A 15116-nucleotide genomic window follows, 5' to 3' on the forward strand; every position below is an offset into this window, starting at 1 on the left:
GTTTCTGAGACAGAGCCGGTTATCGCTCCAGAACCACAAAACTGGGCTTGTCAAGAAGCACTGACGGCAAAAAGAGCCTGTATTTAACTTGGACACGTTCACATCCTCCTGACCGTGACCCTCCCCGTGCTCCCTACCTTGGTATGGAACTACAACAAAGCAAATATAGCTGCAAAAGCTCGCTTGGATTTCTTTTAAACTGTGTTTAAAAAATTGTACTGTCTGTTTTGAGAATAATTAGTTAACACAAAAGCCTTTTGTAAACAAACCCCTCCAGTGTTCATTGATTACATACATACAGGGCACAATGAACCTTGTGAATTAACAGTCTCGGCTGGCTGTCTCTAGAGAAATTGCCACAATGAAGACTAAACCAAGACTGTTAATATAATCAAATATTCCTTCAGGAAATTAAAGAGGTCTAAACCATGAGAGCTATTCATTTAAAACCCACACCACACTAAATATTTTCAGAGTGCTATACAAAACTTAAACAAGGCATGCTGGAATCAGCATTAGTAATGAGATTTTTTAATAACTCTAAAGTTTGAACTGTGCACAAAAATCCATCTCGTTTCTGTAATAAACAAAATTCTTAAATGTACTTTGTTACAAAATGATGTATGGCGCCTAAAAAGCAGCAGAATGCAAAGCTGCAGTATGTGACAGATACAATCAATACAGCTGCAATCTAAACCCCTCATTTCTCAGAAATTGCAATGTAGCTGTGAATATTTTTCAGCTTTTTCTGGCACTTCCAGAGACAGGCATAATCAATTTTGCAAGCAGAGAGAACTGGAACAATATAAATTGACTGCCAAGAAGGTTCCCCGCAGCGTTCCAAAGAATGCTCTATTTTTAGCTTCACAATTTCACCTCTGCATAGAGAGTGGTCTGAGAGAAATGCAGCACTCAGCAGAAAACCCACACCTGCTGTAGCACATTGGCTCATTACACAGAAATACTCTGAAACAGCAGATAAGAAAAGAAGCACGCTTCTTAATATTTACGTAATTAAAAAGAAATCACTGTTAATATCAGAAAGGTTAACTTACGGAATATAGAAATGCATTTTCTAAATAACACATTAAGAGTGAGGAGCAGCCTTTATTCAAGAGCAGAAAAGCGAGGCCAATCACTCGGGTAACAAGCTAGGAGTATAGCTTGATTACTACTGTTACAACTACAGCTATTAGTACAATGGAAGAGTTTTGTCACTGGCCAGTGTGAAGCAGAAGCTGGTGGAATTTCAGCTGATGTTCCTGCTGTAAATGTAGTTCAAGTAAGATTTTTCCTCAACCACGTCTCATGGTAACTAGGCCCTCATTACAATGGCAATGGGAAATGCCTTTTTCTTAGAGTTTTCTTCTCCCCAAAATCGGACAACCGCAGCATTTTTATTAAAGGTGACACCCCCGCAATATTTCACCTGAAACCCCTTGAGAAAGGAAGCCAGGAAGCAGCTGAAAAAGAGACCGGTTCACTGTGAGAAATGTAAACCTCTCAGACAGTGTTACGGCCCCGAATCCAACAGCTCATAAATAAAGTCGGGTTACTCCGTAATATTAAACCAAAAGTGGCTTCAGTTGCCGTGCTCTCAGCAGCTGTCAGCTTTTATCTAAATTTGTGTTTGGAAAGTTATTTCATAGTTAGTAACCACTTTACAAGATGAATAAAACCCACGGCTTTTAAGCAATACAAGATCTGTTAATTCTCATTTTTGACAAGACACATTGCTGTATTATCCAAGTACCACGCTGCCTTTGTTCTTAAAAACAGTCATTGCTAATAAGCATCAACCATTTTGGATGTAGCTTTGTGTCAACTTGCTACAAATACCTACAGTTTCAAAGAAATCTACAGGAGAGAGAATTTCAAAATATGCCATCTCAGGAGCAGTTTACAGAACATAGAACATAATGTGGAGCCTTCCATCTCTCGAATGCTGATTTAAATTTGCCTATAATGCAGTAAATGAGCACCAGCAATGGGTAGGTAGCAATTTGGAGATTTTGAGTTAAACGCTAATTATACAGTTGCTAAAACATTAAAATACTTGTCTCTACCATTAGTGCTAGTAAACACCAAGTCACCAAACAGGATTGAAGGAAGTTATCGGCTGGATGACCCCTCACTACTTAAACACAATCCCTTGATGTCAGGGTTCCAGGTACAAGGTGCATTACAAAGCAGTGAAGTGGCTGTCTGCACAGCTTGCTTACTGGATTTCTTTGAGGACACAGAGGGACAGTTTAGCTGCCGATGCTTTTTTCACCCTGCCCACATCACAGGCAGTGAAATTCAGTGAAAACATAAAGAGCTAAAAACATACAAGAAACAAATTTACGCAATAGCAACCCATTCCTCCATTCGCATCTTGGTGCCGATGCACCGTCACCCCACGCTTGCAAATTCAGACTGTTTCACTTCGCTACACCCTCTGATTTAGTTTGTGTGCTGTTCACAGAGAGTGTCCCTGTAAACGGGGAAGTAACCCCAGCCGAGCCTCAGACTTTTTGCTGTTAAGTAGTCTCAGTATTAAAAATTCTGAGATTGTGTAATACAGTTGGATAACACATCTTTAACACCAGCGGATGAAACAAGTTGCAAAACCTAGTAATTTGTTTTCCTTTGAAAAAAATGTCAATATGGTTTCACTTCTGAAGAGTGCAAAGTGGCAATCCGTTTTGCAGTAAGCAGCCACTAACAGTATTTTAAAATAATCTGACAACCCTATGTGTGGGCATCGCATCTTGATGATTCTGCAATGAAATAATCCTGTGTACATTTGTGGACTGAACCCTGAATAACAACTTCAAGCGTTGTTGCTCTTGGAGCACTTCCTGGAAGAGCTGCAGAAGAGAGAGCGCACCCCTTCTACAGGTTACTGCATAGAACAGCTATAAAACAATCCAGTTTATATTTGTAAAAGTTGGTCTTTCATCCTATTTCTGTAGAGCAACGCATAGTTGGTGGCAGAGTGGAGGAATTAAAAAATCCTTCTTCGTGAAGAAAACCCAAAAGGATGCTAAGTCTAACATATTAAACTAAAACGTGGTATTAAAAGCCTGATTTTTAAGGATCTCTGCCACTAGTTACTTCTGAAAGTTTTGACTGTGAGACAAGACATTGCTCAGAAGTAAATTTGTTTCAAGAATCCACATCTTCTGGAAGAAGCTTTTAAGTACAGATTATTAAAATGATGACAGTTACAGTTACAAGTTGCAAGGAAAAGACAACAGGAAAGAAGACAGAAATACAGCTTGATAACATTCACAGAAAGGTAACTCAGAGACAGCTGGAAAGTCTTTACTAAAAATACTAGTTCTAACCACTTAAGTCTCATTATATGTTCTATTCAATACTCAGATACCTTTAATCCTAGGATAGAAAACCAAATTAAACCAGTATCACCAGTATCTTATGCATAGCACTCTTTTCATGCCACAACATCTAAAATTAGTATCTTTTGTTTAGAAATGTCAGTCAATGTACATCTTTGCAATGTTACATCATTTAAAGGGACTAATTCACTTTACTTTGCAAGTTACTAAAAGACTTCCAGCAAAATAAGTTAAAAAACAGCAAAACCAGGAGAAAACACACACGAGGTGTTCTAATGAAATGCTGAAAGTTCAACCAACCTGTCTGCTGTCCGGGCTGTGCCAACGGCTGCGTTTGCTGGGTGTTGTAATGGACAGAAACAGGGCGGTATTGGGGACTGGAGTGCGGATACTGGTTGGGGGCACAATAACAAGCTGGCATCTGAAAACAAGCAACAAGTGAAGATTCAATACCTGTAAGTTTATAGGAAGCAGATATCTAAATGCAAAAAAGAATCATATGGACAAAGATGGATGCAAAACTTATTAAAATGTGTAACTAAGGTTAAGTGGTTTAGCAATTAAAAATACTTATACTACATAAATTCCCCCCTTTAACAGCTGATTTCTTCTACTTTTCACTGTGGAAGTAACAATTCCCAATTTCTACAAACACTAGAAAACTATGCAGAGCATGAATTTTACCAGCTACAGGTAAACAGGAAAAGCTGGGTGATTGTTCCTCCTCAAGTACACTGAAGTCTTTCATTTCAGAACACATAAGCCAGAAAAAAACCCACCCAACCCCAGAATAAATGCACACAGCGGCAATTTCACACCATAGAAAAAGCTCATTAATAGAACAGCATGATCCGTTTTTAAATTTAGCTGTTGGGAGGATGGAAACAGAGCCGCTGTACCTGTGGTACAGGTTGCTGCATATATCCCTGCTGCTGGAGTACTTGCTGGTTGACAGGGTGGCCAGATGTGGAGTAGCCTGGAGCAGACACGGGCTGGCCCGAGGGCGCAGCTGGAGCAGCTGTGATGATGTAACCTGGCTGCTGTGGGGGCTGCAGGACCACAGTGGACTGGAACAGAGCACTGGGAGCTTCGGCTGGATCTGCAGGTGGCTGGCGGGCAAGACTCATATGGCTGAACTGCGATCCTAGGTTGTCTTGCTGAAATAGTTTAAAAAAAAAAAAAAAAAAGAAAATTACATTCACAAATGCACATTCAAGAAAAAAAAAAAAGCATAGTCAAATATCTCAGTAAGTTTCAGATATGCACATCTCAAATTACTGTGCATTAGCAACAGACAAAGAACAAAAGGAAAGAATGAGAGGGAACACAGTGGTAAATCATCTTCAGGGCTGACAGCAGGAGAGAACATCCCCACTGAGACATTTCACTGCAAATACTCAGTTTTTGGATTACATCTGCCTCTGTCTACCTATTGTAAGAGTTCAATTGTGAAAAATGAAGTGAGAATTTTTGTCACTAACATTTTCTGATTGGACTCCAAAGCTTGAGTGAAAACATCTAACCCAGTTAAAACGGCAGAAGGCATTAGTATTGCTAAGTAATTTTCGGTTTTAAGAGTTTAAGTTAATAAGGCTGTAATCCTGAACAACAAGGTACGTTCCTCTAACTTGGTACTAGACTAGGTGCAAGGATTAATTTATTTTAGCCTGAAATTGAGTAACAGCTGCAAGTAACGTGCTCTAGTGGTTTCCTACTGTCTGTATTTTATTAATATCTGAAACCATGGTGCTGCCTGCACTGGACACTGCAGGAGTCCTGCAAAATTTTCAGGTTCTATTACTGTAACCTCAAGCTCCTTTTCTTTACAGGCAACTTAGCATCAAATAATCAACATCCTGGAAATCAGAACCAATCACTAGTATTGAATTTTTTTTGCTGAACAGAAGATTTGGTTCACACTTCAGAAGTGGACTCTCCAAACATGGAGGAACATCAAAAATATTTTAAGACCACCTGATCTTCTCTTAGATCATCCTGAAGAAGAGAGGAGTTAATCGAGAAAGAGTAAGAGCAAACTGTCATTTACTGATTGGCTATGTTCAAATCTTACAGTGAATTTTTAGAGTTTCCAGGCTAAAGATATTCTTAGTTACCACTGGAAATCTGAATTTGCATTTCAAACTTTATTTAGAATACTTCTGCAGCTTAAAAAGCCTTATTTTCATTAGATCAACAATTTAACTTTGCCTTTGGCATTTCACTCTTTAATGATGCCTATTAACACAAATATAATGCTCTTCTATGTTGGATTTTACGTTCTGCTTCTCATAATACCCAGTTTAGAGAGGAGATACCATCAGTCCTTTTCACTATGTTACCTAAGTTACCATCAGCAGGAATAAATTTTTGAAACTGCCAGCCTGCTCAGTATTTGAACCCATTTCCTGAATGTGAACCACTTTGAAATTGTTATAAACCCAGAAGAAGTTTCATTTTCGACTTTAACGACCATGTACCTAATGACGATTGTCAATCATGGCATAGTGACACCTCAACTAGCTGCTGCTAACAGCAATTTAGTCATAGGCTAAACTTGCATAGGAAGCTCACACTGGTTGACTAACCATTCTCATTTCATTCCTAAGGAGGTAAGTTACAGTGACTGCAGGTCACAGGTATTCAAACAATAAAATAACACGAGAAACAACATCGCTAAAAAACCCACCACCCTCCACAAAGTGCAGTTCCTTTTAGAACTGCCTACCTAAAGTACAAATAACAGTCACAATATAGTTTTAATTATATACAGGCTTTCAAGTTAAGATAAATCCGTATCTATTATTAGAAGACATTTCTGATTAATGTTGAAAATAGTAACAAAATAAAAACCCTGAATACATATTAAAATGGCTCTTGTGTAACATTGTGGTGGCTTAACCAGTGCCCACCAAGCTGCTCTATCACTCTCCCATCCATAGCAATATGGGAGAGAAAATGTATTAGGGTTCAGTAGAAGAAAGAACAGACAAAGAAACAAGAAAGGATGGAAAGAGGTTAATCTAGAGACACAAAAAGGTAGTGACTGGTTAACAAAACAATAGCATAGAAAAACTGTTCCTTTACAAAGGGAAATAATATATATCTAAATACCTAAATATAAGGATATATGGATATAGCCTCAACTGTATAAATTTCTGCTGAATTTGAAATAAACATGTTAAAATCTCAGGAACTATTTTCCCCCACTCAGGTGATACTTGACGGGGATTGAAAAGCTAGCCAGTCATGACACTGGTATTGCACACCACGTACAAACAACCAAGCAAAGGTCAGCACCCACTAAAGATTAACCCATGCAGAAAGGAGATGAACAGAAGATGTAATACCACAGAATATTGCTGTGTAGAGGAGACTGGCAGGAGCGGGGGTGGATAAGAGACTGCAGAGTACTGAACAGGCTGGGAAGAAGGCTGCAGAGGCCGCATAGGCTGAAGAAATAACAGGTTTATAAACATGGTTAACATCAGAGTAAGAGAAGCAAAACCAAAGTCAAAGTCTTGTAATAGAAAAAAAGGCAACTATGCCCTATTATCAGAAATAGAATGGATATTTCAAGCTAAAGACTGCCTAGAATTAAAATGAAAGTAACTTTCAATGTCTCAGTCTCCCAGCAGAAATACGTTTCTCTTATTTGTTATACGTTATATTAGCTATAAGGCAGCAAATTGCTTCTATTTAACATTTAGTGTTTCTTGTAGAGGATTTTTTTGAAACTATGAAATAAAAACTAACGTGCATTTTAAAGTCGTTTCAAAGCATCTAAACACAGAGTGAATTTACTCCCAACTGTAGCTTAAAACATATTACTTTCACTTATTCAACAATACTCAGATATTTTCTCTAGATTGTGGTTATTTGAACATCAGAGAGGTATCACGGCTGATAATAATTTTGGCAGGTTCAACTCCATTTTCCATGGAGAAGGCAAGCAGAGAAGTGGTAAAGAATTTGTGAAGAAAACTACAAATACCACAGGCAGGCTTCTATACACTAGACAGGGAGAAAGGGTACAAAGGAGCCTTTTTCAAAAGAGACCATCTCTGCTGTGGCATACACAGGTATCCTCAACAGAAGACTCAAGCCAGAGGAAATGAACAAAGATAAAGGTTTAGATTACGTTCTGTAAATAACTTGTTGATAAAATTTGAGAACAATTTGAAAAACACCGTGGGAGACGATAACCAGTAGCTTGGTGCCTGAAATAGCTGCTGTAAAAAGAGGTAGAACCCCCACTTCTCCTGCCCATACACACTCTTTGCTTTTCCTTTCTTCAAGGGCTGAGTTCATCTCTAATTTGGCCTATTTTATTAAGTTCCTCTTATATAAGATGAAATGGATAAAATACATCCTGTTCTTCAGCGTGCAGTTTTGAGTAGAGTAAGCCAAAGTTCTACTGAAGAGTTGTTTGTAATCTACCAGTTGTAAGCTACCTCTTTTGTGCCATAACTACTGCTTGTGCAGTGCAACCCAAAGAATGCATCTGCCTAAAAACCAACATCAAGACAAGGAAACAAAGATTTCAGTTGGATCCGCTCTCTTCCCAGGTTGCTGTGTGACTGCAAATGCCAGGGGTAACCACATGCTGTGACTCCTGAGAGGACAGAACCTCTTGATACACCAAAACGCTTTCATACTCATATTTTCTATAGTTTTAAGAAAAGGTTGCTTACAATATTTGCTTATTAGCAGAACTGATAGTTCCGAGGACTGTGGGGAAAAAAAAAATCCAGTTCCCCATATCTAGGCAGCTATTACTTATGCTTCAACAGAACAAACCTCCTGATCCCTTGTTATCAGACACCAACATGACAGTCAGCGGTACGAGCACCACGTGTTTGACATGTGCACCTGTGAGAGGACGTGATTCGCTGCTGGCGGCTGTGGAGGCGGCGCGGGAAGAGGCGGCTGTTGCGCAGGTCCAGGCACTTGGGTCCTACCAGGTTGCTGAGGCATGGGAGGGTTGTACACGACTGGAGTGCCATCTGGGTTGAGGAACGGCTGACCTGAGAGGTGGGAAAAGAACACACACAACCCAATGGCAGCCAGCTGCATCATCCAGTTTTGGGGAAAAGAACAACACACGCGCTCACAGCAGGCAAAATGAATAATATTTGAAATTTAATCAAACTGGTTTATATGACAGATTTATGCCAAATACCCACAACTATATTTATAATAGCAATGACTACACAGGCACCATTTGACAAACTACAGGCAGTTAAAAAACAAAACAATTAAACGAAACCACTCTGTCTTTACTTAATAAACACAGATATATATTTGCTGTATCCTGCCCGTCTTGAAAACTCATTTTTAATAAAGTGGACTGAAAAAGGCAGGAATAATAAAGGAAAATCCTACTAAACTACTATTTTAAGGACCTTTTAGAAGGCAATTAAATGAATCTCCTTTAATCAGTTTGAACAACAACCAGAACACAGGAGAGCTTAAAGACAGATATTTTAAAAAATACATAAAAAACAATAGTTGCAATGGTACTCCCACAACTGCTAATGAGATCACTGTTAAGACTCTCTTCAGTTTGTCTGAACCTATTCATAGATTAATTGGCTTTTAGCTTTCATGAAATAATGTAGTATTACTTTCCTATTCAATAGTTTGCAACTTCAATATTACAGCAGTGGACTAATGAAAGACAATTTAAAGAATAAACTATTTAAAAGCAAATTATAAAGAAACAGTGATTTATTTTGGTGCCTGGATTGGGAAAAACCAAAGCAAAGGAACAACAGATGAGTTGGCAAGGACCTGTGTATAGCTGCTTAAGGACCAGTGTTTTACATTGGCTTGCTATGGTGCTTAAGGTCTAAATATTGATGTAAATTTGTATCTCTTCCTATATAAATATTTTATTGTCTGAGAACCTTTCCAGAAAGGTATAAAGAGACACTAAAGCCTTTGCACCCTAGCTGGGGTCTGGTCAAAATAGACTAATGCTCCTTCAGACTTCTTTGTCCCATCGGATTTAAGTGCAACTGGACAACATAAAAGTGTAAAAGTTACTGACAAGAGGACTGAGGCAATTAATGCATGAGACAGGAAGCATGAACAGACTTGCTATATTCAATTTAACTTAATGGGTTTCTCCTTATTGCTCAAGAATTGGGAATGTTCCCATAAATAGGGATTCAGATTTTCTTATTTCCTTCTGCCACTTTCTGGTAATCACTGGAGCTTAACTTGTTTCCTGTAGTGGCTCAATAAGAACTAATTACTGTCTTCAGGTACTGGGAAGAATGACTCTGCTGACCCAAGGTCACCAGACCCTCTGTCAGAAATGCTGAAAAACCAACCTTTGTTGGTTATTTTTTAAACTCAGGCTGTCATTTGGAACAATAAAGTCAGATTAACAATTAAAGAACATGATGATTCAAGTACATTATAAGACAAAATTTTTTCTGAACCTAGGTATTTCTTGTTCTGGAAGTGTACTTTATCTTCTGTTAGACACTCATTAGATATTAACATAATCTGTTATGAAAGACTATTACTGACTGGTTTAACTACAAGAAAAATGGATAAAACAGGAAGAATTACAATTGGAAATCAAGCCAATTTTAATTAATATTAAACACAGTCAGGTCTAAAATTTTGCTGCCTTATCTGATGAAGGTGCAAGTATACAAGATGCTTTCAGATGCAAAACTTTCACAATCACATTTATTTCTCTGTCCCTTCCTGTTGTGTGGAAGCGCCATCAGTGGAACAGGGAAAATAACAGTACAGGAGGAAGAAAGTGACACTAATCACATGCCAAATGTTGACTAGCACATAACTGAAATGAAGATGACTCAAACCTGCTCTTATTAAATTAAAAAACTGTGTCATGTTTTATATGAAATCAATTTGAAGCTGATAGTGTAATTTCAGTGCCTGCAATTTCTGTTTTTCTGTGCAGTAACTCCAAAGATTTCAGTAGTCGTGCCACAAACTTGTAATATAAAAAAATGACAGCAAACATTCTTCTTATTTCATGCAGAGTATAAAGTACTCTAGTGTGTGCAAACACTAAACCTGCTCATTTTTCTAGCAAAATGTGTTCACTAATCATATTTGTCTTCAGATGGTCAACACACACAATGGAAAATTCATGGAGGTGATGAACAACTATCACAGTACAACTAGAACACCTCAGTCAATAGTGCCCTTGTCCAGAACCCAGATCTAAGGTGGGAAATACAACCTCCTCCAAATCCAGCGGCTAGCTGTGGAAACTGGATGCTACAGCTACTCAGTTGTAACCAATTTTTTAGCAGGCTTGGTTTAAACTATTTGTTCATACAGTAAGGCATAAGAGAAACGTTAGGCAGCATATCAATATACAGAATCATTAATTTAAAAAAAAATACAACAACAATTTATTTGTATTAAGGAAAAAGGAGAAATGTATATTTCAGTGTTAAACCTTTTAGTTATAGAAGATAAGTAATTTAATAATTGATCAGTTTAACAAGCCTAGCAGGAAAAATTTAGTTTAAAACAACATGTGCAGTTATATTCAAACATAAGAAAGCCCACCTACAGAATGGGGAATATATCTTGGAAGTATTTCCTTTTCTACAAGGAAAACAAGTCTTTAAACTAAAATTAAAATATAACCATTTTTCAAAGATTACAATGTGCTGCATAAAAGGTAAATTAAAATTTTCAGGATTTCTTAACTTCTGCAAGGAAGTAGAATTTTGCCCAGAGAGCACTAACCAGTCATTTAATCCAGACAAGTTATTACACGTCTTGCATCTACATTATGAAATACCCATTTCCTACTGCTTACTAAAAATACCAGTATTGACCAATTACTCCAACACTGATTTCATCCTGTTTTAACCTAACAAACAGAGTTTAGAGACAGCATGAAATCTCATGCTCATTTCTTTCAGTGTCATGAGCATAGAGATACAAGAATATGTTGCAACAAACAAAATTACGATAAATTCTTTCAAGTCAATACAAATACTTCCTCAGGCTCTCTCCTCTCACTGAAACTGTTTTATAGTAGCACTAAGACAGGCTTTTTCCTCACCCGAAAAAAAGCCAAATCAATTAAGTTATTCTACGTTCTGGATAATAAATCATAGGATTTTCATGTTTCATGCAAGTCACTCATTAGAATATTACATAAGTTAAAATTCTAGAAGAGAAAATTGAATTTACTTATTGTTTTGATCCTAGAGCCATGCTTTCTTTTTAAATTAAGTGCACTGAACAAACACAACCACAGGGGAAAAAAAAAAAAAAAAGAGAAAAAGGACAATACTGACATTCAGCCTTATGTAAACACTCGTGCATTTTACTCCAAGATCTCAATCATAAGAAAAATATCCACAAGCGCGTACCAACCTGTTTGCGGGTTGATCAGCACGCTGCCAGGCGGTATGCCTGCCGCTTCCAAGGGAAGCAAAAAGAAGCTAGTGCTAGGAGGTGCCACTTGCCCGCTTATGCCACCATCAAAGGAAAGAGAGTTACTAGAGCTGGCGGTGGGGTAGGCGGCCGGCGTGCCGTGAGAGGGCTGGCTTAGAGCTGGCACTGGAAGAGGCTGCTGGGTGTGAGAAAGAGAACCCGTGGATGACCCTACACTACTAGAAGACTCTGAACCTAGGAAAGGAGTAACGAGAAATTGTTTTTACCTCGAGACAGAAACATCACGATCGCTTAAAATATATACTTCTAAATGCGTACCCTTAAAGCTCGGTGTTAAGTACATTTTCAAACAGTGGCCTTTTCAATGAATTCCCCCTTCATCTCCCCTGGAATACCATTACGAGATCCTTCTGTGAACCAAGGGTCAGTTCAGCACTGCTTTGCACTGTCAAGTGAGACTTTCATATCTAGCTCCGATTTTCTGGAACAAGAATACATTCCTGTACCTATGCACATGTGTGAATGTTCAGTTCATCCACAATTTAAGCGATTGGTCACTTACTCCAAAGCGGTGCGTGCACATGTATCAATGGGATACACCAGAGCAATTGCACACGTGCAGGCCATGGGGTAGTGCAGGGGCAGTGGGCCCCATGTCCCTTCAGGTACACTGGCTAAATTCACCTGCTCTGTAGACACGGCCAGCATACAAGCAATGTTCTTTATAAATTTTTTCTCCACTAACAGATGTCAGATCTTCTCTGACTCACCTGCTGGACAAACTACAGAAAACTAAAACAAAAAAACCCAAACAAAACTATGTTGGTTTGTTTGGGTTTTTTTTTCCCTTCACTCACATTTTTCAGACTGAAATCACAAACACAGCTGCAAAAAGTGCTGGTAATATGGTAGCTTTAGCCTAGTTATAGGCAACAATTCGAAGTTCAAAAGTATGAAATAACTGCTTGAAAATAATAATCCTTGTACAGATATGAATGACTATAAACATTGCAAGGCAGTGGAGAACCAGACCCTGAGCTTTCTGAAAGCCAAGGCATGCAGCTCAAAGCAATACTTCAAGAGTCTGTAGAACTGCCCTGTTCCTAGATCACTGTATACCTAGATCTCTAGGTAAACAGTTTATTATACCTTTTTTAAGTCTTTGCTAGGGCATTTGCAGTACTTGGAAACAGAATAAGGTTGTTTAATTCAAGAACTCTTCATCAGCATCCTCTATACAATCCAGAAGAGAAAGTAAGACTCAAAAAGGGCTGTGATGAAATATATCTACTGTTGGAAGTTACTCTGCAGCCCTTCATAAGAATTTCTAATTGCAACCCTTGTGTGTACGAAAAGACAGGACAACTTGAAGCATTTGCTGATGCTGTTTCCAGATGAAGTACAAAGCTTACAATTGTAAACTGAGCAAAACAGCATAACCCAGAACAACCCTTAAAACAATCTTCCCCTGACGAGAGTTACTTTGATTAGATTTCTTTACAAGTGTATCCACTTCTAGATTATGTAGAGAAATTAAGTTTAAGCCATCATAATTAAAGCCAATTACATCCTTGGTCAAAATGAACAAGCAAAACCAATCTCAATGCATGCAAAATCACCACAACCTGTAACTGCAGTGAAGCAAGCACCATCGCAATAGGTATTCCAAACTCGGAATGTTAACTCTCAGAATGCCAAAATAAAGTTTCCAGTGAAGTGTTGAGAATGCCTTTATTGTTTGTTTTTTTTTTCAATTTAGAAAACAAGTACTTCTAAGAATGTATTTCATATATATGCTATTGTCAGGTTGTAGTTTCTTTTCAAGTTGTGCCAAATAGTATTACTACATTGCTAAATGAAATAACTTAATGTGATGGCACAATTTTACAGCATATGCAGAAGTACCTTGGAATGTATTTTTTTTATACAAGTATACAACAGACAAACAGAATTGGTAATTGTTCTCTTGCATCAAGATATAGAAGTGTGGTGATAACCTATAAGGCAGTGGTGCTTTAAGGGAAAGCAAAAAATTTAAGCAGATCCTCAATTGAAAGAAGTTTTATAAGTAAGATCAAAGCCAAGCATAATATAGGCAAGCAATAAAACTCTGCTTTTTTTACAGTTCAAATTCTGAAGTAGTGCATCCATGTACTACAAGCCTCAAGTTCTCCACACCAGGATTATCTATTGGATCAAAATATGTTGGCATTTGGAATACAAATATGTAGTAAATTCCATTTTTGACCCATAGAAGATTTATATCCATATTTTGAGATTCTGTTTTGACATTAACTACAAGTTAACACATCTTTGAAATCCAGACTCTTATGACTATTTCCCCCAACATTTCTGAATCTTAAACAATAGACTTTGTTCCACTGACCTGATTTTTCAGCAATTTAATAAGTGAGTAAGCTTTTTAGCCATATTAATTTCAATTTAACAATGGCACTGAAAGATAACACAATAAATATAGCTAACAATTCATAGGCTTTAATGCTGTTTTTTCCTAACTAGTAGGACAGCAGCACACGGACTGCACAATGCAGCTGTGTCACACTGAAACTGGAGAGCTGAACACCAAAGTTTTATTTTGCATAAAGCACTTATGTGGACAAATGTTTTCAAATCCTTTGAGGTGAAATGCATTTATAGCTTAAAGTCATGTATAATGCACTTTAAATCTCTACTTCAAAGTCAGAAGTCTTTGCTTCATTTGCTACCTGAGTTGTAGCTCTCCAAGGCAGTTCTGCACTATAGGGCCAGGTCTGTAGTCACCCCGTAACTGCAGCACCTGCTGCACCCAGAGGGAGCTGCACACACCGAGCACCTACATGACCAAGGCCCCTACCTACGTACACACCTGCAATATGCACCGAGCACCAAACCATCGCTGCTACAGAACTATGTATTTGTACGGATGTTATTATACCTGTTTTGGACAGCCTGCCTGTGCTTTTGCTGCTTCCGGAGCTGTCTCCTCTTGTCAGCACGGATATCCCGCTGAAGCTGCTGGCTTTGGTCACCGCTGGCTTCAGGTTGCGGAGGGAGCTGTCGGAGTCCGTGCTGCTCCAGGGACGGGGTTCACAATACTTCAGCTCAGTCTCGGTACTGCTCTGATGGCTGTTGGCTGATCTCCCTGATGCTTCCTTATTGATTCTGTAAGTTATAAACTAAACTTTTAGCACAAGCATCAACTGCAAAATAAGGAAAATTGAAAAAAAAAAGCGCATGCAAAATACTTCGGGATGTTATTTTGTTTTAAAGAAAGCATCAAATACCTAAGTATCTGTCGTCTTTGTTGTGTACTATTAGTTTCTTCTTCCTGGATTCTGTTGACATTTTAATAAGATAGCTTAATATTTA

At 38.2% G+C, this 15116-nt stretch overlaps 1 protein-coding gene across 13 annotated transcripts in view; it reads right to left on the minus strand.

The window, feature by feature from the left end:
• The window catches only part of R3HDM1 (R3H domain containing 1), a 48024-nt gene that overhangs the window by 11246 nt on the left and 21662 nt on the right, over window positions 1-15116 (minus strand). For 6 of the 13 annotated variants that reach the window (XM_065841493.2, XM_065841491.2, XM_071810759.1 and 3 more), the window contains 7 exons: window positions 15032-15082; window positions 14683-14909; window positions 11727-11981; window positions 8214-8368; window positions 6692-6793; window positions 4244-4501; window positions 3645-3765 (listed from right to left, as the gene is read on the minus strand). In XM_065841493.2, the coding sequence (XP_065697565.1) occupies window positions 3645-3765; window positions 4244-4501; window positions 6692-6793; window positions 8214-8368; window positions 11727-11981; window positions 14683-14909; window positions 15032-15082 (1169 nt within the window). The remainder of the gene's footprint in view (window positions 1-3644; window positions 3766-4243; window positions 4502-6691; window positions 6794-8213; window positions 8369-11726; window positions 11982-14682; window positions 14910-15031; window positions 15083-15116) is intronic. The other 7 variants (XM_065841496.2, XM_065841490.2, XM_065841498.2 and 4 more) reach the window with 5 other exon arrangements.

This window comes from Patagioenas fasciata, chromosome 7 (genome assembly GCF_037038585.1).
Source record: "Patagioenas fasciata isolate bPatFas1 chromosome 7, bPatFas1.hap1, whole genome shotgun sequence".
Taxonomy (NCBI): domain Eukaryota; kingdom Metazoa; phylum Chordata; class Aves; order Columbiformes; family Columbidae; genus Patagioenas; species Patagioenas fasciata.